At 44.2% G+C, this 25,303-nt stretch overlaps 1 protein-coding gene across 4 annotated transcripts in view; it reads left to right on the forward strand.

Annotated features, from left to right (window-relative positions):
• dclk1b (doublecortin-like kinase 1b) overlaps nt 1-25,199 on the forward strand; it is a 38,540-nt gene extending 13,341 nt beyond the window's left edge. For 2 of the 4 annotated variants that reach the window (XM_028961700.1, XM_028961702.1), the window contains 13 exons: nt 1,105-1,204; nt 4,922-5,038; nt 14,631-14,725; nt 16,826-16,913; nt 17,002-17,171; nt 17,249-17,368; nt 17,486-17,632; nt 18,572-18,705; nt 18,863-18,940; nt 19,149-19,245; nt 19,626-19,706; nt 19,853-19,966; nt 22,687-25,199. In XM_028961700.1, coding sequence (XP_028817533.1) covers nt 1,105-1,204; nt 4,922-5,038; nt 14,631-14,725; nt 16,826-16,913; nt 17,002-17,171; nt 17,249-17,368; nt 17,486-17,632; nt 18,572-18,705; nt 18,863-18,940; nt 19,149-19,245; nt 19,626-19,706; nt 19,853-19,966; nt 22,687-22,929 — 1,584 coding nt within the window. In that variant the 3' untranslated portion in view covers nt 22,930-25,199. Of the gene's footprint in view, nt 1-1,104; nt 1,205-4,921; nt 5,039-13,710; nt 14,288-14,630; nt 14,726-16,825; nt 16,914-17,001; nt 17,172-17,248; nt 17,369-17,485; nt 17,633-18,571; nt 18,706-18,862; nt 18,941-19,148; nt 19,246-19,625; nt 19,707-19,852; nt 19,967-21,757; nt 21,832-22,686 lie in introns of those variants that run through there. The other 2 variants (XM_028961701.1, XM_028961703.1) reach the window with 2 other exon arrangements.
• The last annotated feature ends 104 nt before the right edge of the window (nt 25,200-25,303 follow it).

Raw genomic sequence — 25,303 nt, forward strand, 5'->3', positions numbered from 1 at the left:
GCTGCAGGTCCTAATGACCAACATTTCTGTCTTCAGGAGAGACGCGGTGAACCAGGAAAATGAGCCTCATTTCCACTGATTGGACACAGTAGATTTAACTGCAATTTGTTGTCCTTTTTCTGCTCTTAACTTTCGGAATGTTCATAAAAATGCAACTGAAGTGCTAGTTTTAAACAGCATTTAGTATGTGTTTCCTGTAATACGCTTTAGTATCCTGTAATTTAAAAAGGTTCAGCAGGATTGTAAAAAGTCTTTTACAAAAGTTTCTCCAGTTGGATTTATTTAAGCAGTGAAAAAAGGTGTGGAAAATTTCAAGCATTAATACAGTTAAAGAGAAACAAGAACATGTTGTGAATTTCAAACCAATCGATATTTTGTCTGGCCCCCAATGGCAGGCGTTGCAGAGTCAGTTTTCTTTGCTCCTCAGCTGAAGTCTCAGTAAATCCCTCCTCAGACTTTGGCTGCTTCTTCTGTCCAATTGATCCTACGCACTGTAGGAATCTCGGACCTCTGAGGCATCCAGACAAACACTGTAAGTGTCCTGCAGATTCACTCTCCAGGCAGACTTTATTGATCCTGGGAGCATCCACGTAGCTTAATCATGTGCACAGGGATGGCAGAAAATGCACAAATACACACAATTCGCACAAGCTGATAGCCCTGTGTTGCTGTTTCTCCTGGAAAACCAACCCTAAACCTCACATTAATGATGTTATTCCAGGGTGAACAGCAGCCCGGAAGGAGAGATAAACTCTACTTTCGGTGCCAGATGCTCAGAGAGATCAGCTCAGGATTTCCTTAAAGAAGTGAAGTTTAAATACTGCCCAGCAGATGCGGGTGGCTTTCTGGGTCTGTCCTTAAGCCCCTGGAGGGTATTTCAGACATTATGGTGATTTTTTGACTGACTGTCCCTGAACTACAGTTTGTAAGTCACTCTATATAATGGCATCTGATAAATGTAAAAGTCTGGGGGCTTTCTGTTGTGTTCTTTTTTTTATTATTTATGCTGCTTATTCACACCTACTGCCCAGACAAGTAACCTTTAAGCAACATATTCTATTTGTGCATGTGATCTTCATTTGAGTTTTTTTTTTTATGTTGCAGGTGACGTGCCTTCAGGATTTCTTTGGTGATGACGACATCTTCATTGCATGCGGCCCAGAGAAGTTCCGTTACCAGGATGACTTCCTACTGGATGAAAGTGGTAAGAGTTGTGTGATACTTTAACAAACACAAATTTTCCCTCTAAAAACGCAAAATATAGCTATAATAATTAATATAATAATGGCATATTGCCCCAAACCTCTCTTTTTCAGGAATAATTAAAATACTCAAATACTCAGTACTTGCAAATGTTGCATCTACTGTTACTTAATTTTTACTCTTGACCTTGAACATTAGATGACACTTAAACACAGATAAACAGAACCACAATGTTTTGTAAGCATTGCTCAGAACAGAAAATTAATATTGTTCTGAATCAATAATTTCTGTTATTTTCTGTTAGCATATTGTATCTGCATAATTCTCTGAAAGGAAACATAATGTAGAAGAAGGGAAGTTATACGAATGATGCAGTGAAGGTTTCTGTGTGACACACACACTGACATCACACGCACCCACTAATGTTTTTTTTTACTTCAGCTTGAGCTGAAGTAAAATGGCATTAAATGGCTCAGTCACATCACAAAAACCCACCTCCCACCCTACTGTACCTGTACACAGGGGGGTTTTCCAAACCTCACACTCCGCACACAGATTCTACTACTGACCTTTTCACGTTTTCCAGCATAATTACATTTTTGGCTACAGTTTCTTTGGGTGTTACTGTGTAACTCACACATTCTGCTGAGGTCAGAATGTTTTGTCATAATGAACTCTACACACACTCTGCTATAAAGGTCACTTGGCCATGTATGACTAAAGTGTGACAAATTAGTCATAGAAGAGGCAAGGTTATTAATTCGCAAATGTACTGTACATTCTGGTTAATTTTGGTGCAGATTGGTTGATAAGGCTGCAAAGGAAATAAGCGAAAGGACTGATTTAAGAAATTCTTGAAGTCTTGAATAAAACAGTTGCATTTATTTGCATGTTTGATTTGATAGTAGACATGGTTCTGAGATGACAATAATGGAGATCATGTTTTTGATGTCCACTGATGGTATTATGAGGTTAGAAAATAAATCGTATGTGGAAGCGAGGAGACATGACCTGGCATTCACTGTTGCCAGATTATTAAGGATTATTAAGGTATTAAGGAGTCCAATTATTATTTAAATAATAAAGGCAGTGGGGGGGCAGTGGTGGCCTAGTGGTTAAGGAAGCGGCCCCGTAATCAGAAGGTTGCTGGTTCGAATCCCGATCTGCCAAGGTACCACTGAGGTGCCACTGAGCAAAGCACCGTCCCCACACACTGCTCCCCGGGCGCCTGTCATGGCTGCCCACTGCTAACTCAGGGTGATGGGTTAAATGCAGAGGACAAATTTCACTGTGTGCACTGTGTGCTGTGCTGCTGTGTATCACGTGTGACAATCACTTCACTTTCACTTTCACTTAAATAGTCTTGGCAATTAAACACTTATCAGGTAGTTTCAGAAGTTTTGTGTGTTTCGTCCAATAATTTGATGAGTTGATTGTTGGCTGAATCCTGGCAGTGTCTGGCAGCCCTACTTATATTTTTTTGCAAATGTGATGTATTGACAGGAAGGTGCATTACAGTTGTAAAGCATCAATTAGCACTTCCCATTTCTTAATTTGTTCACAAAAAGACACTAAGTTGGTTTTCTGAGTTTCAGAACTAATTAAACATTCTAGAAACGTCTCGTCAGTATCTGTTTGTTTGCGCAGAAACCTGGACACATGCTTGATGTGACAGTGAACATGCCCCAGACGTCTTTTATAAGAGAGAAATAAAAGAGAAATATGCGGTTTTTCTACACTCAACCATCAGCCGGCACAGGGCAGGAAAGGCACCCAGGCTGAGCTGGGCAAATATAAGTGTCTCTGAGAAAAAGAGCAGAAAAGTGGATATTGAATGGAAAGCTGGGTCCAGGGGGTCGCGACATTATTCTGAGAGAACGCCTGCGTCTCCTTCACGGTGAAACAGGGTGCTACTGACTCATTTCAGAGCCTCTCTTTATATTCTTCGTTCTTTGATCTAGCTGTTTCTGAAAGTCGGCGCAGTGTATATGTTTTGCTCCCTCTGCCTGTGTAATGGCGAGTGTGGAACACTGGGTCATGGAAAATCATGAAAGCGATTGATTCATGCAAAAAAAAACCAAAAATCCACACGCAAGCCATGAGCAGATTTCTGATGCGGCGACAGAATGCGCTTCAGGCCGGGTTCTTAACGTTCAGCTGGTCGGCAGTGTAGCAGCGGGGAGAGGGGACGGTATCAGAGCTGCCAAGCAGGGGAACGAGGGGAGTTCTGATAAAAAAAGTGACAGGCTGTCAGTCGTAGGAACAGGGCGCAAAGACGGCGAGATGAAGCGCGTCGCCAGGTTTTGGGACTGGATTATCGGGGGGTATCAAGACAAACGGAACAGACAAAGCCAGCGCTTCACTGCAGTCATCTGCGCCCTGTGTTCACTGTAGACTGAAATTCCTTTATCTCACACTCTCATTAGTACAGAGATGTTTTTTGTGTGTGAAACTAAGTTCAATGCCTAAATAAACAGCAGAACGTTCTTGGTTTTCAAATGTACAATGGTTCTATATTCTTCAGGCTGAACAAATGGATGCCATCTTTGCACACGCCCCCTGGCAACATCTGAATTATTTAATGATCGCTTTTTTACACATACAGCACTACAGAAGCTTTTATTATAGGCATCTTACGATGCAGAGTTGAGTAGAATCGAGGCTCAAAAAAGTTCTTTATTGCATGTGTGGCTTTTATGACACTTGTGGATTTTGTGCATGTCTTTTAAAAAAAATTGACTTAAGAGATACGGTGCTGCATGCCGTATGTGTGTCTATATAGATTCATATATGTAATGATGTACAGAACCTTCCTGTTTGAGACATGAGTCAATATTTCAATCCACTCCTACTGTAATATAATGTGGTTATTGGAAAATGATATAAGCTTTGGCAGAAATATGCACACTCATAGAGAAAATTCAAATATTAGCCTTCAGCCTGGGTCTGGACAAAATAAAATGTGTGTTTGTTATGAGGCTGGGCTCTGATTCACCGGTGGATTCATCTGCCTTTAATTTGCGCTCCACTGAATCCATTACTCATCTGAGGTGAGGACCTCTCTGCAGCTCTGAAATGCAGTGTAGCGGGTGCCTGGCTCCTTATTATGCAAGCACTTGGTTCTGCGGCCCTGAATTCCCTCATTAGGGCTAATTAAATCCTGCTCCCTCAAAAGGAGCCTGTCTCGGAGCAGAGCCGTGGGTTCGCGCCTGCATCCAGCCAATCACGGTGGCGATCTGGCCCACCTCTGATCCCCACCTTTTTCAAATGCATCAGAGTAGTCTGGCGAGTCTGCTTCACTTCGCTGCGTCACTTTGACAGCGGGTTCTGCGCATAAGCGCCACTGTGATTAAAAGTCGTGGTGGAACCGGTCCCAGTATGGCCCCTGATGAAGGTTTTGCTCTTAAGCAGCTAAATGCCCCTCAGTTCGCCCCTGGAGGAGGAACTGTGGGCCCAGCAGTATATTGTAATGTATTTTTTATTTTGGGAAAATTGCAAAATAATGAGCCAAATAAAGTCTGACAACACAAGGGGTCTTCAGATTGGCCCTGCAGGGGCACTGCTTTCAGAAGGCAACATGCTGACACACATTAAGACAACTGGAAGAATCTTTAATGTGAGTTTAAATGACCGTTTGGGTTGTTAATGATGTCCTCGGGGGGTCCAGTTGAGAGTTTCAAACATTTCCGTGTTGTGTTGCTCTATGTCTCCCACACAGAGTGCAGGGTGGTGAAGTCCACCTCTTACGGCCGGATCTCTTCTCTTCAGGGACGCTCTTCTCCCAGGGGTGGCGGTCCCTCAAGAAGGAGCAAGTCTCCTGTCTCAACCAGCTCAGGTAAGGGTCAAAGTATGCTTGTGTATGCAATGCCTCGCTGATTGCTGAAGCTCTGGGGAAATGCTGGGAGGAGCACAAAATGCAAAGTGATTGGTTCAGTCCTGGTCTCGTGTCTTTGGCGGGGTCCTTTCACACATTATGTACCATCAAAATGTGATCTGTTCTTCATTCACACAGTATTTTATCCCTTAAAGTGCAGGAAACATGGTTCTGTGCCAGTAACAGTGTCTCTCTGTGAACATTTTGTCCCATGTGAATAATGGGGGGCTTCATACATCATACTGAGATCTGTTTTAGTCGCTGTTGATGGTTTAGCTGAGACAACTGTCACCCCCTTTTCAGCCTCCTAAATGGTCACACTCAGCTTTGTATGACCAAACAGGATTCTGGGTCCAGCGGCGGGTGATGGAGTGGTGGTTTTCTCCTGTCTCCCTGTCAGCATGAATATACAGAGTTGAACGGTGCATGTGTGAACGTATTCCCCAGAATAACTGAACAAGTTCATTAAAACATCCCCCCAAAAATTACATTCACATTTACCAGATGCCCTTATCCAAAGCGCCTTACAATCAGGGACAAAATGGTAGTAAGTGGGGTTTAAACCTGTGGTGGTCTGGTTCATAGCACTGGTTCATGTGGAAGGAGAACAAAATTAAACAGTCATAAAACACAAATGAAGTATACACCCAGAAAAAGGGCGCAGCCAGTGGCTAAACCACAACTGCCCCATGCAACCTGTGGCAAGAAAGCAAATAATAAAAAGAGCGCCGAAACACAGAAACGGGGCTCGTTCGTTGGTGCACTCTGAAAACAGGAAGAGTTACAAACAGAGTTGAAAAAGTTGTACGGAACATACGGTCTGTTCCGACGCAAAATCCGAAAGAGTTCCAAATCCAAAAAGGTTGTCCCGCGTTGCTCGTCTGGCCTCGCCCTATTCATGTACAACTGCTTAACAAGGACATACCATGAAACAAACCAGAGGGTCACCACAACCACCACCACCGTTACAACTACAGCTATAGGGATCTTCAAATGGACCAGTAGCATCATTATGGACACGTAATCTAGACCATGACACTGACTACATCCTGGACTCCTCCAACCCTAAAACTGTAGGACTTATTATTATATCATCCCCAACCCTGCACTGACACCATTTGCAGGCTCACTCTACCCTGGAAGGGGGTCCCTCTCTGTATCAATCCTTCCCAATGTTTCTTCCTTTCTTTTTTTCTCTCTCCTAGAGTTTTTTTTGTGTGGAGTTTTTCCTTGTGTGCAGAAGGGTCAAGTGTGGAGGGTGTCAACTGTAGGGCCTGTCAAAGCCCATTGAGACATACTGTATGTGATTTTGGGCTATATAAGAAATAAATGTTGTTGTTGTTGTTGATGTATTCACTCTGTGTCCCGCTGCTCATCCGGAGATGATAACCTTCACATATGATCTGAAATGCCACTGCTTACTCACGTGTCTTTTCCCGGGAATGGAGCTGCTGGAATCTCCTCTTTTCTCTCTTCAATGTGAACCAGCACCTTTTCCACTCTTCTTCTCTCTTATCCCAACATCAAACTTTTTCCTGTCCAGTTTCACAGGCAAAACACTTCACCCAGTTCTCACTGGTCCAGTCACAAACATGCAACCCACCCATTTACAAACAGCAATGTGACTGGTTTCCATAAGGTCACAGTTAACCCTACAGCAATCTGGGAAATGCAATCTAAAGCTAAGAAACCGAACACAAGTGCTACGGCATTTTCACAGGTCCTATTCGTTGTGCCCCACCCCCCAAGAAAGTTCCGCAGCCAGCAGCAGGGGTACTAGACCAGGGGTATGGCATCCATGTTTTCATAAAGTTCATCTTATCGCTAAACTGTGCAGTTGAAGACTGGGTAAAGGAAAAATCCTTTCTATAAAAGCTAGATAGCATTGCCATCACTGGTTCACTCACCACACATGCATTTCAACCGAGTTATTACAACTGTATAACAACTCAAATGGCTGCCTTATTCTTGTTGTATTGCTTCGAATCCCTGCAAGTCAGTCAGTGTTAATTCTATTACCCTCCATAAGGCTGAAATCTGTGCGAGACAGCACGACACTGACGAGACATTCGCCGGCTGTCTGGTTCGGGGGAGGTATGGTGGGTTCATCAGCTCGTGAGTCAGGCCAGACCAAAACCAGGAACATTCCCCCCTGGAACATCCCAGCCCTGATGCTCTGTGCACTCAAGATTGTCTGTGACTCAAACAGTGGGCAGTAAAATCACAACCCAATTTCATGCGCCACACTAAAAAATATGGCTGTGTTTAGGGGTGATTTTCACTCGGCACCGAGGGCTTATGCTCTGTAGTCACACTCAGGGAAGGGTACCGAGACACTTCTGAATCAGTGTTACACGGCTTAAAAACACAATGTGTTCCCGCCCTTTTATACAACAGCTAGTTCCAACCTGGCATTTTGATTGGCTTAGAAATTGTGGTGTGAATGTGTGATGACCATAATTCTAAAAAAACAAAGTGAAAAGAAAAGTATAAGAGAGAAGAGACGTAATAAAAAAATCTAAACATATTCTCAGATGGATTTGTGTGAAAACAGTGCATTATACTATTTCACAGATTATTGTATGTACCAGGCACTCATAATCAGATTAGTGCCGATTCTATAGATGATATTTGATGGATGTTTAATATCAGCTGCACTGCTGTTTCATTCTTGAATTCGGAAGATCTGAGCTCTGAGGCTTGTCCGTCTTGAAGCGGCTCTGAAATGTCACTGCTGTCTTCTGGTGTCACAGGGTGGTGGGATATTTGCCACCCCCTCATGAGCCACACAGAAAATAAATGACAGAAACCAGAACAATTACTGGGTACAGGCTGTTCCAGACCGGCGCGACAGCTGTGTGTGTGTGTGTGTGTGTGTGTGTGTGTCACCCGCTGCTGCATTATGAACTGCCTCTCACTACCTGTTTACCACCTCGCCTGCTTGTTATGAGGAAGCTTTCTGAAGTGGTGCAGGAGAACAACATCACGCTCATTCCATGAAATGGCCGGAGAGGAGCAGGAAGCGAGAATCCGTCCACGCGTCCGTCTGTCTCCGGTGATTCACTGAAATTGTTTCTGGAGAAATGGCTCAGGCGGAGACAGGGAAAGTGAGTTCGAGAGCGAGGGCTACATTACGGTTGCTGTGGAAACACAGCGAGTGCGGAACAGCCAATGGGCCCCATGCACATGTAAGGCTCGCACTTCCTGCCGGCTGGCCTCCGGGAGCAGAGACAATGCCGTCAAAAAACTGGACAAACAAATCAGTGCTAATTGGATCCTTCTTTTCCTTGTAGAACCAAAGAGAACTCACCTAAACCAAAGCCCTCTGTTTTATTATGGAGACCGAGCCTCGCGTTGTGTTGCGTTCTGACTGCTTGTGTGCATCAGACGTGCACCGCTTCTTGTCTAATAAGAAACCCGTGTGGCAGGATGAGTAGCCCTGGTCGAGTTCACCGATCACCAGTCCTCAGCGGAGCCCAGAAGGTCCAGAATCCAGGCCAGACGAGCGTGCTCCCCTTTAGGTAATGGAGCTATTGAAATGCAGCGGTCAGCGGCAGGGCGTGGGCGGATGAGTGACACATCGTCGGCCTGCGCGTCGGGGGTCCGTATTAGTGCAGTCGGAGTCTGCGCACACACGGCCCACAGACCGGCCTTCTCTGTGCCGCTCGGTATTTTATTCCTATTAAAATGTTTTTTTTTTTATGAAATGCTTCAGACGTATGACAATGGAATGATCGGTCCCTTCAGGATTTTGTAACCTTTTCTTGGGATCCAGGTCTGTTTGCACAGCAACGTTTCAGAAAAAAATACACTTTTTGCAATGATTTTTTAGCTGTTTGTTTGTTGTGGTGAAATCAAATCCAAAACATTAAAATGAACAAAGCTGCTAACCTGCCCTCCGTAATTATTGCCACCCCTGTTTCAGTTTTACATTTACATTTACAGCATTTATCAGACGCCCTTATCCAGAGCGACTTACAATCAGTAGTTACAGGGACAGTCCCCCCTGGAGCAACTTAGGGTTAAGTGTCTTGCTCAGGGACACAATGGTAGTAAGAGGGACTTGAACTCGGGTCTTCTGGTTCATAGGCGAGTGTGTTACCCTTAGGCTACTACCACCCTGTTTATCAGTTTTGTTCTAACTGATATAAAAAAAGAGGAAACGCATTTATTCAGAGGGGAAAAAAATCCCACGTTGAGAAATAATTATTTAAACAATTCTTGTTTGCAACAATTATTAGCACCCCGGGTGATAATACTTTGTACAAGTCATTATCTTGCTGAAGGACCCAATGACGACCCATTTTCAGATTTCGGACAGAGGCCACCAGATTTTGCTTTAAAATGTCCTGGTATTTCCAAGCATTCATGATGCCATGCACCCTTAACAAGGTTCCCAGGGCCTCTGGAAGAGAAACAGGCCCACAGCATCGCCGATCCCCCCCCCATACTTCACAGTGGGCATGAGGTGCTTTTCTGCATACTCATCTTTTGTGCTCCGCCAGACCCACTTACAGTGTTTGTTGCCAAAAAGCTCTAACTTGGTCACACTGTCCCAGTTGAACTCCAGACATTTGCATTTATGATTGTGAGTGAGAAAAGTTTTTTTCTGTGCATGCCTCCCAAACAGCTTGTTGGCATGTAGATGGCACCGGATGGTTGTTTGGGAGACACTGTGACCCCGAGATGCTACCATTTGTTGCAACAGTGACCTTGGTAGCATCTTGACAGATCTTTTCATTTCTCTTACCCTCCTCCTCAATGTGCGCGGAGGCAAAATAAACTTGTGTCCTCGTCCAGGCTTGGTTAGCAGTTCCAGTTGTTTTAAACTTCTTAATGGTTCCTTGGACAGTAGATAATGGGCGGCTGCAGGCGAGTGACTATTTTCTTGTAGCCATCGCCTGACTTGTGAAGGTCGACACACATCTGCCTTTCTTGAATGGTGCGTTCCTTTGTCTTTCCCATGTTGAAGAATGGATTAGAGAGATGGCGTCACGTCATAGTTATACTCCAGGGAAACAGGTGATGAAATACGTTCCTAGATACTCTGGTACTGGCAACCAGTGTAGTAAAGCCAGACCTGGTGTAACGTGTTCACATTTTTTGTACCAGTCAAGTCGTCAATTTTTTTAGGGATATTAGCATGTTAGTAGCATGATACTGAATTTGATTTATTTCCCCTGAATATGTGATTTCCAAACTAAAACACAAACAACAGCTAAACTTTTTTCTTGACACCATCGAAACGAAATAATTTATGAAAATAGGAGAATTTTTGTTGTTTTCCACTGCGTGAGTGCTGCTTGAACTGTGAGTAGTAGTGAGTAGTGAGGTTGCGTCCTAGATAGCAAATCCCTGCAACAGTATTCAAGCAGCACAAGGTTTGCTTAAGCGAGAAAGTAGGCCAGGCAGCGATAAATAAAAAATAAAATGAAAGAGAGAAAAAGTAAGACTGCATTTTTGTCTGAAGTTGCTGTCAGCGCCGGGTAACGTCTTAAACACGCCTACTTAGAGTGTGGTCTGATCAAAAGCAAGGTGTAATTACACAGAGGAAAATGTGTCATGGTCAATTACATCAGTGTGGAGAAGATGTGAGATCCCACTGGCGATATGATTCTTCAGCCCCATCGCCAGTGCGCCTGTCACCGTGGGATTTTGCGCCGTTCCCCATTCACCCTGAGAAGCTTGAGCCCCCGAAAAGCAAAAAAATAAAAATAAAAATGCACAAGAAAGCATCAGCCCATTTGATCATATTCACCCACCCATGCTCTAAACACACAGATCCAGGTCAGTGGGGAAGCTGGAGTCTGGCCAAACAGATGCACACCAGGGCCAATTTGGTGTGACCAATCCATCTGACCTGATCGTGAGAGGGACCCACGCGAACTCGGCATAGAGCACACCTTGTACTAACAGAAATGAGGTCAAATTTCTTATCAAAAGTGTTTTAAAAATGGTAGTAACTTGTTTATTCACATTTGCACGCTTACATAAACATAATCCCCTAAATTGGAATTCATTTCACCAGCCATGTATTCCATTTTTTTTAGCAAAATCCAATTAAAATCTGTAATATATATCTCTATAAATCTTGCTTTCCAGTTTTTGCGGCGGTCCGCTATAATCCCGTTATATTGGTGCGTGATTAACAATTTATGTAAGAGTGAACTCACCTTGGAAGCAAATGAGGGCTCCTGTTACCCCGCGACTCCTCATTAAACTGTAACCCCCCCACAGCGCCGCTTTGATGCACCTCCAGCACAAGCTCTTGCCTCACAGGGCACTGCTGGACGGACCCATGTCTAGTCATTACACACACACTCCGTCTACGGTGGTGACCTGTCTACACACATAGACGGGAGTTCACAGAGGACGTCATCCCATCGGCAGCAGGTCCCATATATAAACCTTACAGAGATGGAGGGAGGCAGAAAACGAAGACCGGAAACAAAATGCATGTAGAATGTTGGCTCCACAAATGCTAACAATTCCAATATTTTGACAGGAGTGGTTCCCATTGGAACAGGGGGGTCCGGCAAGTTTCATGTTCCAGTAGTGGTGCTATGGAAATAGGACTCTGTCATGATCCGGACCGGCAGGGGTTACTCCGGATCCGGAGTCCGGACCGGAGTTTCATGTTCGTCCCGTGTAATGTTCCCTGATCGTGTTCACCTGGCGTCTATTTATATAATTGTATAAAACTATCCTGTTCGTGTCTGTTCGCCGTCGGGTCATTGTGCGTGTTCATGTTCCCCTGTCTTGTGAAGTCTGTATTAAACCCCTGTCCTGTGAAATCGTGCGAATGCGTCCTCCTTCACCGCCATGTCCAGCCCACCCGTGACAGACCCTTAAATGAGGAACTCAGTGCTTTCAAATCACACAATGAGAAGTGAAAATGTTTGTACTCCCCCTGGAGATTCTGGGATCCCCATCCATATGGGAAATCAGGACTTAATGCATGCCTGTATTCCACACCTCTTCCTAGATAAATGCCAAAGGTATGGAATAATGAAGGTATTAAAAAAAAAAGAACGATGACTATTACAGAGATGAAGTAGTTGGAATACATAAGTGAACAGACACGTGTCAGAATTCTTAAGATCGGTACATGCTAAATACATTCATATTTGTACGTAGGCCAAAGACAAAGGCTTAAAAATATAGACAGGCACCTGAATCAGATGCCCTTATCTTACAATCAGTAGTTTCAGGGACAGTCCCCCCTGGAGACACTCAGGTTAAATGTCTTGCTCAGGGACACAATGGTAGTAAGTGGGGTTTGAACCTGGGAACCTGTGGTCTTCTGGTCCAGAGGGGAGTGTGTTACACACTAGGCAACTAGCACCCTAGATCTGATCCTAGTCTTAAAATATAAGGGTTATAACAGGATTAGAATTAGTATTTGTAAGAAAATGTAGTATCCAGTATTGGGTCGCTAAATGTCATCTTTTGTTGAGAAGGTGATTTCTTTCAAAGGGACCTGAAGACCAGTAGATATTTGTTGAGCTGAGCTAGAAAGAACTTGATGTTTTTTACCTGCTCGAGTGTGACTTTGCCAGATGTGATTTGGGCCTTGAATAGAATGTCCTCTTACACAACGTTGCAGATCCCAAATGTCACAGAATAGGTGAGAATTTAACAGACTAGAATAATCACTGATCTGTTAGGACACACATGTGAAAAGACAGGAGGGGACATGATTCAGTTATCCCCACGCAGCAGTGCAGGAGGACTGCAGATCAGAGCTCATGTGCACCACAAAGGTCCCCAACACCCAGTAGCTCAGCAGACATCCTCTTCTTTTGTTGGGAAGAACCTCACTCGGAATATGATAACAGCGCTTTTATCAGTGCACCCAGACTCATTAGACATGCCTCATTGCTGGATTATTATTTTTTTTTTTTTGCAACTCATCAATTGTCTCTTTTTTCTCTTGGTTCCTGGAATGGCGTCACAGAGGCTCAAGCTGAAATGCCAGGAGAGAATACCCGTTTGAATCAAGGCAATATGTATATTTGCATACAAACAAATGTATTGCGTACAACTGACATAATAAGTACACACAGACAGAAGTGCTAGTTAACAGTATGTTTCTAGTGAAGTGAAAGTTATTGTGATACACTGCAGCACAGAACATGGTGACACAACAAAATGTGTCCTCTGCTGATTCAATGGGCTGTTAGAACATGTCCCTCACAGGTCCTGCTAAATTCTGATTATTGTATTATTAGACCTTTACTGATGAGTTCAAACTCTCAAGTGTGTCCAGACATTAAGGATTAAAATTAAGGACAGAATTTGGCCACCCAGTAGTGCATCTTACATTCTGAATGCATTGATGATAGAAACTGAAAACTTGTTTGATGGTCATCTTTTGGTAAGAGAGGTAGATTTTTTTTGGTTATGGACCAAATGGGGTAACAAATTGGGGTAACAAATATTTCCACAGAGTAGAGTTTGCCACACCCTGCCTCCCTGATTCATCTCAGGCCGCGGTAACAACACTGATCGCTTCTGAAAAGGGCAAAATGTGGCAAGAGTGTCTGAGTGTCGGGCTCGAAAATGGAAGAAGAGAACAGTGATGCACTTGGGCTCCGAGACCAAAATAAATGCAAATAGAGGCTGATGTGATGCATTATTTAGCCTCTCGCGGTTCCTCTCCAGCTTTTGGAAGTACAGAGTGTGGCCGTGCTGAAAGGGTCACCAAACTAGTGGTTTTAGCAAATAAATTCATAAAGATTTCATATGAATTCATATGTTGTTGGGAGAATAAGCTGACCAGCCCCTCCTCACATGTGTGGACTTTTTGGTGATCCACATAATTTGCATTTAAGACATTTGGCAGACTACATAATCCCCTGGTGTTTACATGAATGTATTGTCCACGTCCGGCCCATCGAAGCTGCATTACTCCCAGGCTTTTGTCCGGTAGTAACGATGACTCGTCCCCGTAATCCCCATACGGCCGTCTTAGCGCTTAATCGGCATCTTTGATGTAGCGTTAGCATGGCAGGCACCCCTCCCCCATGTGCCACGGCCCCACGTCACTCATACGCAGGAAGGCCGGCCGGCCAATGGGGGCGCGGGAGGCGCTTACTACTTACCGCCCACCTCTCCCAGGCAGCTCATTCATGGTTATCGAGCAGAGCAGAGGCAACATGAGTTCGGGGGCAGTGGTACTGTGTTCCAGCGTGCTGCAGAGCCTACACGGTGAGAGCGATGGCGAGAGAGAGAGAGATGGGGAAATAGGGTATTCATGAATCCGGTGCAGTTTTAATGCGTTGCTCCGCTTCAGTTTTCATCTTTGAGAGCTGAGCATGAATGAGGTTTTAAGATACCAGGTAAAGGGGGCTGTGGCTGGTTTGGAATTTTTGGTTGATTTCAAATATCTGTGTGTATTCGTAGACGTCATGCTTTTGACTCTTCGTTCAGGTTAATTCTCTTTGACACACGTTATCTGTGTCATGTACAATTATTCATAGCCCTTGTATCGTATGTTCTTACATTTGTGTTATGAGTAATAAAACCTTATTCCACTGTGTACATGTTACAGCTAATGGGACGGCGGGCAGCCAGCTGTCCACCCCGCGGTCAGGAAAGTCTCCCAGTCCCTCCCCGACCAGTCCAGCCAGCCTCAGGAGACGCCGGGTAAGAAAAGCACTTTTACTATAGTAGCGTGTGGTAACTGCATTTCATGTAATGTGCAGCGGACTTTGTTACATCCACCCAGCGATGGGTTTTGATAGACGGGGGGGGAGATATTTTTAACCTGAAAACCCTGCTGGGTGAAGCACATGTGGTGCGAAATCTGACGCAGAACTGCCCTCTCAAGGCGCTGCTCTGAAAAGCAACCGTATTCCTCTGGTGCGTTATATCACCGGGCTCATATGCAAGATTTAGCATGTCTTCACACTCCCTCCCTCACACACACACACACACACACGCACGCACACACTCAAAATGATTTTTCCGTTCCACCAGAAAGTAACCTAGCAACAAGATATCATTCTCCAGTGTTGGACTGCACCGCCTCTCTGTGCGGCCCCACGTCTGCTGCTGTCAGACAAGGAGCAGGCTGTTTATCCTAGCGCGCACACACACACACACACACACACACAGGTCTCATCTGGAATGCTCTGTTGATGTAGCTACACATGATGCAGCTCGGCAGGCCGCTGTTACATCGGGTCAGTCTGGTAATTAGGTCACCATCACAGTAGGGGCTGCTGACCCGAGCAGATATCTAATAATTCATAAATTACACCATAAGTCGCTCGCGTGCAGCGCCAGTCATATGACATTTTTTATCTCGCTTTAGCATTGTTAGCCTAGCTATTTTTATATAATGCTGCCAAATGGCACATGAATTGAATGAGTTGTGTGCAATGCACTCAGAATTCTTTAACAATTTATTGAATTTGAATCAACATATTGTAATATTACCCATCTGAATTTGACCTAATCTGAATGCACACGTTTCGCAGAACGATGAATTCAATGCTTAGTGTTGATTTTACTTTCTATACAATCTTAGACGTTCACATGCCAGGTTGGTCCTGTGCAGTGGTGCCGAGATTTTGAGGCTTTTGTCCTGGAGACCCACATTCATATTTTACCCTTCCACGGTTCCACTGCTCCTCGCCCAGAACGCAAATCCGGTTACTGTGCGGAGACTAAGCGGCAGATTTACATAAGCAGAGCTGCTTCTCGTGGAGTTTGTCCTCGAACATCCTCAAAGCCAGAGTCCCGAATCTCATCCCAGCTTCATAATGAAGTGGCAATCAATGGCTTTTGAAAGATCTAAGAGAAAATGTTATGTCTTATTCCATATTAAGGGCATGTGGATGGTAGACAGTTTTGCTTTTGGATAGTAAGGCTTCTGGGTTGGAATTTCTTAACGCTTTTAAACCAAAATAGTCGGTGCTGTGCAGTCTCCCTCTGAAATGAAAGGAAACTGCCATGATGTAAGCCCTGTTCACTTCACCGGCCTCTGCTATTTGCCGCCTCTAGCTGCTGTGATTGTATTATGTAATGAACTTGAACTTGACATTTGCGGTAAATTGACTAAATTCGTCCAATCCCACAACGTGGAGAAACTGATCAGCAGCCGATTACAACCGATGGCACCAGGCGACGAAAGGACTAGAACAGTGAATGGACCTGAACGTGTTGCCATAGTGACACTGTAGTCGGTGTTATTTGAGGTACATCAGCACCTGAGCGGCGATGGGTGGCGAGGATTCGGAAGCGGAGATTTGGGAACAGGATGTATCAGGGCATGCCCATATAAGGTAGCCGTGTCGGAGCAGGAAGCCGGAGTGAGTCTGACCCAGCCCGGTCTCTGCGTGCCACACGGCGATATTAGTACCTCTGCTTTAAAAGCGTTGCCATGGAAACTGCTGTTTTATTGCCCCTGAGTGATGAATGAAGCCGCGCATGATATTAAGAACACAAAGCGCACCCGGTGGCACAGTTCCTGGCACAGGAAATTGACCGTGGCCGGCGGAGGACTGATTCACTTTTAGGAAACTAAGCATTTCTTGTTTTTCTTTGTTTATTTCTCTCGAGCTTTATTATATATTTATATTTGTGACATTTTTATCTGCCGCGCCACCCGTGCGCCTTTGCAATCACAGCCGTGTCGCTGAGAATTTAATTTGCCTTTGGTGGATGTTGTGGAAAGGTCAGAGCCGTCGTCTCCAGTGAATAATCCGGCCATTTCCGATTCTCTCTCGGCCTCTTCGGTAGGGATCTCAGCACAGCAGCTCATCGCTGTCTCTGGCCTCCACCAAGGTGTGCAGCTCTATGGACGAAGGCGATGGGGCAGGAAGTGAAGGTATTTCAGTAGGAATGATTCAGCTCCCTCCATGTGAATAGACAACGTGCGTTCGGGCAGTAAGAGACAACTTTGACTCTTCTCGTAGCCGAGCTGGTGGACGAGAGCCCCCAGGTTCCCGCCGCCATAGCGGAGCGGTACAAGGTGGGCCGGACGATAGGTGATGGGAACTTCGCCGTGGTGCGGGAGTGTGTGGAGAGGTCCACCGGCAGAGAGTACGCTCTGAAGATTATCAACAAGAGCAAATGCAGAGGGAAGGTGAGAACTTCGGACAGGAAAAGATGAGGCCGCAGTGATTCGCTCCGAGTTTGACATTTCTTTCCTTGTCCTTTCAGGAGCACATGATCCAGAACGAGGTGTCCATTCTCAGAAGAGTGAAGCATCCGAACATCGTTCTTCTGATTGAAGAGATGGACACGTACAGTGAACTCTACCTCGTCATGGAACTGGTGAAGGTAACGACTGCAGCATTTCAATATTCATTTTATACACCAGTACACCGTTAAATTGTGAGGGACTAGTTAATGTAGAGAAGCTCATGTGCATGTTGTACTGCCCTTGTACTTCTTCAGGGTGGAGACCTTTTCGACGCCATCACCTCTTCCAACAAGTACACAGAGCGGGATGCCAGTGGCATGCTGTACAACCTGGCCAGTGCCATCAAATACCTGCACAGCCTCAACATCGTCCACCGGGACATCAAGCCTGAGAACCTGCTGGTGGGTGTTCCTCCTCCGTCGGCACACGCACGCGCAGCGGCCACGTGGCTGAGAGGCCGCTGCGTCCAGGCTGCTCTGTGTGGAGGAGAAAGTATTTTATAACAAAAGCCTGAGTGGGAGTTGAGATGAGAGAAACTTCTGGCATCAGCCACCTCACAGGGCAACACAGATCAGCTCAAGTGCCGCAAATAAAACATACCGCAGCCGCGTTATGGAGCGAGGGGGGTTTCTATATAAAGACGGTGGCTCCCTCTTCGCTCTAGAAGTGGGGTGTGCTTTCGTGGGGGGGGGGGGGTTAGAAGTGGGGAATATTTTCCAATCTTAACCACAAAACTATTGCACAAAAAACCCCCACAATGTTAGGATTAGTAGTAGTTTTTGTAGTATTGGTAATACCTGATGCAATTACTGCATGGCCTCTCTGCTTTATGTAAAATAAAATATGTAAAATATTATGATTATATTATTGTTATTATTAACAACAACAGCAATAATAATAAATCCATATTATTGAAACAAATAGCAACCGCAATATTTGAAGTAAAGAAATTCTGAAAGGGTAAAAGTACAGAATTAAAGTGTTTTCAAAGTGTGGTGTTTCATCGCGGCTTAATCACTCGACCCTGAAGCCTGTGCTAATTGCTTCATAATTACTATTTTCATTATTGACTTTGCACACACAGACCAGTGGGGTCTGATGTAAAAGGATAAATCTTTTAGCCTTGCTTCCGCTGGTTGCTGTTGCCTACGTCAGTAACCTCCAACATTTGGTGCATACGTAGCCCAGCCTTCCCCTCACTAGAGCCCCGGCGTGTGTGTGTCATCTGTTATTCAATATTTCATTATTATTTAATCATAGAACACACCGCACTTGTATCTGATACCAGATGAATATCAATGTTCGTCTTGTGTGTGTGTGTGTGTTTCTTTGTCTAATAGGTCTATGAGCATCAGGACGGTAGCAAGTCCCTCAAGCTGGGTGATTTTGGCCTGGCTACGGTCGTGGACGGACCACTTTACACTGTGTGTGGGACCCCTACATATGTAGCACCGGAGATCATTGCGGAGACTGGGTGAGTCAGAGCTCCTGATGCTTTGTCTCTCTTGGGCACTTATGTAACTCGTACGCAGTTGAATGAATATGTTCTTGGCACTCGATGATGGAGGAACGAGAGGAACATTTGGCCCAGTGTCGGGGTGCTTTTTCAGTGATGTTTCACTTGTCCTCAGGTACGGCCTAAAGGTAGACATCTGGGCAGCGGGAGTTATTACCTACATTCTTCTGTGTGGATTCCCTCCATTCCGTGGGTACGCAGGTGTCTTTTCTTTTACATTTATTTTAAACTAAATACGATTTTTTAAATGATACCGAGTTGTAGGCGGCACAGAACCACCATCTGTAATCTTACTCACCCTCTTGTGGCTGAGTAGTGCAACAACGTGTTACACAACACTTGCATTATTATGCATCAGTTCAAGCCTGCTAATGTCTTCACAATGAACATCCTGTCCCCAGGAGCACAGATGACCAGGAAGCCCTCTTCGACCAGATTCTGATGGGACAGCTGGAGTTTCCTCTGCCATACTGGGATAATGTGTCAGACACAGCTAAGGTGCTTAAGATAAGATGATCCTTTATTAGTCCCATAAGTGGGAATTTTCTATTGTCATGGCAAAAAGTGAATATTAGAAGATAAAAGCAGCAAAAATTATTTAAAGCTCTACCAAAAGTACGGTATAAAAAGTATATTATACAAACAATCTGAAAATATAAGTATGGGTGGGTGTATTAAAAAATATAAATGTATATCTGAATATGTAAACGTAGATAAATAAAAACACTGTATGTGTGAACACATAGACCATGTATTTTTTCTGAGGTGTATTGATGTGTGTGCTTGTTAGTTTATGTATTTGTATTCAGCAGCAATGTTTATGTGAATATTAAGTGTCAAAATGTGTTTATTTGTAAGACCACTTATTCTCTTCATAGGAGCTGATCAGCTGTATGCTGCAGGTTGAGGTGGACCAGAGGTTCACGGCTCTGCAGGTCCTTGACCATCCGTGGGTCAATGTGAGTGCAATTTCCTGATACTTACATATACTTATAGAAATGCTGCACAACCTTCTTAAGTTGTTCCAGTCAAGGTGGAACGACTACTGTGGGAACGGTGCGGGCGACCTCTAGATGACCTCTTGGCTTTTCTTGTGTTTTTTCAGGATGACGGCATGTCAGAAAATGAGCACCAGTTGTCGGTAGCCGGGAAGATCAAGAAGCACTTCCACACCGGCCCAAAGATGGACTGCACTACGGCCGGAGTGTCCGTTATAACAGTAAGGATAACGTTCCACATGCTCCATGCTCCTCTAGCCTGGCTAATTACTTATAATCAGGGGTCTGAAGTACCGTGCAGATAGCAAGCGCCCGGGGTCTGAAGTATCATGCAGATTGCCATAATATAGGCCAAACCTGTTGTTATGACTTATTTACTAAGACTGCACTAAAAAAAAAGCACATTTGTATTTGTTCAAAATTAAAAAGAAGATTACTATGTAAAGCTGTTCTTGGGCCATCGATTAAACCGCCACAAGTCCATTTTCTCTCTTCCTCAATCCGCCTCAGTCACATCCAGCAGCCTCGTCCGCCATTACAACCTCCCCTCATATAAAAGGCCATGCTCCCGCCGCCAAGGTCTTCCTCTCTCTCTGCCTCCTCTCTCTCTGGCTCTTCAGCCCTTCCATAGTGACTGTCAGTACCGTTGTCAGGGACGCTTAACCAGTAAATGCCTTGCATGTATTTTCACTTCCTTTACAAAAGGAAATACAGGCACGTCAGTCAACCAAACATTGTCTCATCTGCAGCATCAGTAATTAAAATTACTCATGACAGATTTCACCGTCATTATTTATTTAGCGAGAAATATGCCAACATGCAGAAATGATGCAGTGGTGGTGGGGAGATTAGAGCGCCACCAAATGCCTAGTGGGTAACACACTTGCCTATGAACCAGAAGATCCAGGTTTCAAACCCCACCTACTACCATTGTGTCCCTGAGAAAGACACAAATTAATCAGTATGGCAACAGGAATTATGATGACCTCTATAAAAGCAGAACTTGTGGTCTGGGGCAGTCTGGGCATTAATGCTGAGCATTAAAAAAGAGAGCAGTGCCTTGGTAGCCTCCATCATCCAGTCACCGAGTTTATACCGACAAATATGAGGTCATCGGTCTGACATCTAAAGATCGGATCAGAACATCTATCTGTTATGGAACAATCCATCAATAAAAAGGAAGGAATTAATGTTGCCAAGAAAAGTCCCAACATCAAATCAGCCTTTTGTGGGATTTTAAGTGGTTTGCACAAACAATTATCCTCAAACATCAATGGCTTGAAGCAGTGTTCCAGGGTTCCAGGGATCAATGATTTCAAAGCAAATCAAATTTTGATTTACGTAGAGTTCTTTTGTTACGTTAACAAAATTACTTTTAGCTTAGACTGGTTTTGCTTCCACTGGATTGTATAGAAAATCTGCATACAAATTTCTACATTTTGGCTTATTTAAGTTTGCATTACATTACATTTAGCTTATGTTGTTCGTAGTGGAGATTTGGCTAATTTAAGGACAAATAATTCTAGCATTCTCCATCATAACTGAAACATGTCGGATACCTTGATTAGCCTGATGCTGCACCTACATTTACATTTTTCCTTCATTTATTTATTCATAACATAAACCTGATAATACTCATCATACTGAAATCAAGCGTGCAGAGAGGAAAATTGCTAGTTCTTGTTTAAAATATTTTTTTGCCATTTTTCGTGTACTTGGTTAGCTTAGCACAAAGCTAAAACTGACCCCACCCCTCGTTACTTCAGTTCTTGGTCAAATATCATGACTTTTGAACACAGCTTAAAGAGGTTTTGTTAATGGAGGAGCTGTTTTATTCTTTTTTTTTTATTTTATTGCAACGATTCCCACCCGGCGTAATAAAATACTGCAGCGTCACTGCTAATCTGTTGCTAATTCTGATGAATTGAATACACGAGAAAAGAGTGTGAGTGTGTGTGAGCGTGTGAAGGTGACCCACTGAGTGTGTTGCACCCCCGTTTCTCTCTGTTCAGCCAGACGACGGGTTTACCATCAAGCGGTCAGGGTCTCTGGACTACTACCAGCACCCAGGGATGTATTGGATAAGGTATGCCACGGTGTAGCCGCAAACCCCTGCAGTGTTTCCATGGCAACGTGCTGGCAGTCACCATCCCTACCCCACCACCACGAGGGACAAGTCATCACTCCAGACCCCCTACCCCTCCACCTAAACCCCCCTTCACACACACAGTTCATGCTATGCGGTCTGCACTTTATTTTGTAGCAGCGCTCGCTGTGGCGACACCCATTCCATCACTCTGTGTCTCTGCCGGCTTCCTCCATCTCACTCACCCCCTCCCCGTCTCCGAGGGACCTGGACCTGTCTCGTGGCCCTTGCATTTTTTTGATTTTCTGAGCACAGATGTACTGTGATTTGCTCCAATGCAATGCATACCCCCTCTGCATAAAACACAGGGTATGTGTTACATGTGGTAGGAATGTATGCATTCTATGTGTGTGTGTGTGTGTGTTTGCGCTCCAGAGGGTCAGTGTTGTGCTCAGTTGTGTTCTATTACTCACTGCTTGCTGGGGAGTCTGTGTTCCTTTCACAGTTGTGTTGTTTGTTGTATCGGGCTGAACACTGTGGTTCATGATGCTTTGATGATGCACAAAGCACCAAAACAGTGCAATGCAAATTTTTAAAACCATAACTGCATGCCCTCCATCTTGGATTCAGACAGGGCTGCTTTGATTAGTTACATAAAGGTTCAACTGCAAATTGTGCCCCAGTCCTGGAGGGTCTCACCTGGAGACCACACATTCTACACAGTGGACTCATTAGAAGATGAATATGATTTGAGAATTGAGGTGAAACCTCCATGCCTGGAGTTTGAGAGATACAGGCAAATAGAAAGTCCCATCTTTCCCATGGTGACCACCGATGCATGTTTTTGTCTTGCAGACCACCGCTCTTGATAAGGAGAGGCAGGTTCTCAGACGAAGACGCCACCAGGATGTGAGGCCCATGATCGCATCCCCCCAGCGACTCCCCCAAAGCAGCAGCAGCAGCAACAGCCGCAGTCTCTCCCCAGCCCGACTCGCCCGTTCCGGCCCCAACCTCTCACCCGCCGAATTCACCTCCGAGTCCGAGGACTACTCTCCCAGCTCCGCCGAGACGGTCCGCTCCCCAAACTCCCCCTTCTAATACCCCCCATCAGCCACACCCCCACACCCATCCCACTGGATCGAAGGGAAAGAAGACCAGAATTGCAAAACAAAAATGATGAAAGACAAGCACTTAAATCTGACATGCAGAAGCCCATAATTGCTTAAAGAATCGCTTAGTCTTTATATTATGTCTGCCACACGGTGGTTAGAAAACATGCACACACACTCACATGCACACACACACACACACACACACACACACACACACACACACACACACACACACACACACATTCTATCGAGACAAAAAAAAAAAAAAAAAAACAAGCCTTATTTTCTGAGACTGAAATGATGTTCCAGTCGTGATTCTTTGGACGATGTTGCCCTCTAGTGGCAGACGCGAGAACCTTCAGCAGATTTGCACCAGTCAGTAGAACTAGGGAGGGATTTGGCTCAGATGTCTTAGCTGACAGCTTTCAGGCAGGATTTGCACCTATGAATCAGCATCTTCCATTTAAGTATCAAAACCTCACAGGTCCAGAAATGGGCCTTTTAGGTACTTTTTTTGTATAAACATTCTACATTTGTAATAATTCAGGTTCTCTATTTATTTAAGATATTTATTTTATTTGCATTAACCGAAAAACAAGAAACATGATTTTTGTTTGTGTGTGGCCAATAGCAACACCTATGACACCTGAGAAGTACTGTATTACTTTTACTCTTTGGTTCTCTAGCGCCCATGTGGTTGTAGAACAGGATTTGAGGTTAAGCTTCTGTGGATTTTGGTGACGATGTGTAGAACACAGTAAACTATTTCCAGTGTGGTCTGAAAGCTACATAGAACTGCTGCTATTTACCTTTTCTTTTTTTTCACTGCAGATGTGGCAATATGCGTATGTGATGTTGGATTAAATAGAAAAAGGAAAAGAAAAAAAAAAAAAGGGTTCTGATATCTGTGAGTTTAATCAGCTTCTGTTAGATGTTTTGATGGACTTACAGAAGTGTAATGTCACACTTCACCTGGAAAAAAAAACCTTAATATCATATGACTGTAACAGATTATGATTGATTGTTGATTACTGAATGATTCCTTTGAAGCGAGACTATTTTTAGAAGAGGTACTTGACCTGTTCCGGAAAGTCACACATCTATGTTGATCCATTTTTGTTCATATTTTGCTGAAATTGTATGTACCTGACACTGACAGAGCACAAATGCAGGCCCCCATTGTTGTTCCCATTGCTGTAATGTCCTGTTCTCTACTGAGAACTGGCAAGTGCCACATGCAGGCCAGGGTGGGTCGATGCCAAACGACACCACTGAACTCTACATGGTGCATGGAATAGGTTGCCAGTTCATGTCCTGTCAGCATTTTGCCTTCTTCGTTGCGTGTGATGGAGGACAGAACACCACATCACTACCGGAAGCTCTTTTTATAACTACTGTCTACTGAATGTGCTAATTATTTGCTATGAGCCTTTCCTACCAGTTCTTCTGCAATATTGTATTTATCACCACTGCTACTATCTGGCATATGTGATTATCTGCCAACAACAAAACAAAAGTGTTTTATGTTTGTCTTCAATTGAACGACTTTATACAACTCCTTCTCTATGGCTTTATTCATGTATTCCTGTGTGAACCTTGACCTTTTGCATTGGCGTACCGTATGGAGAAACAGCCGTCACGGCAGCTTGTACTGGGACGGTGCTGAGAGAGGACGAATGGGCCGGGACCCATGTTCACCGCTCGTTCCTTCCGCTGCTGAAACGGAGAACCAGCTTGTCCTACTCGGTTGTCCTGCTGTTTCTGTTAGTTCTCTTCTGTAGCCCACAAAGCATCTGTTACGAACAAACACAGCACAACTGGGAAAGGCTGGCGACGTGTGTAAAGAGACGTTGATGGTGTCATGAGCCCGAGGCAAATTCGAGGCCCTGGCTTCAAACTGGAGTTTCTTATTCAAGCACAAGGCAGCATGTACTGTAGTTCATGCGCTATATGGCATGTGTTGCTTCTTCCCTCTCATAACAACAAGTATTACTCTACTCTGTGGGATTGTCTATGAAGATCATTTTGTTATTATTAAAAATAAAAGTCATTTTATACAACAATTTTAACATTTAACAATTTCACTTTCCATTTTTCCATTTGAGTGTAGTACATGTCTAATTCATTCAGTTTTATTTTTTAATTCAAGCATTAACTTATTTCTTTACTTTCGTGTTTCAGTCACATGGGAAAAAGAATCAAACTGTAACATTCATTAAACAGACGTCCGACACGCCAATAAATTTCTTCCAACTGTTTCTGTGCATGATTTCACCCTCAAAGTAATATACTTAAATTTTACGGCTTTGCCTTCACTGCAATAAAAATGTCGCACTTTGCAGGCAATATATATATGTAAA

The sequence above is a fragment of the Denticeps clupeoides genome, chromosome 19 (assembly GCF_900700375.1).
Source record: "Denticeps clupeoides chromosome 19, fDenClu1.1, whole genome shotgun sequence".
Classification (NCBI taxonomy): domain Eukaryota; kingdom Metazoa; phylum Chordata; class Actinopteri; order Clupeiformes; family Denticipitidae; genus Denticeps; species Denticeps clupeoides.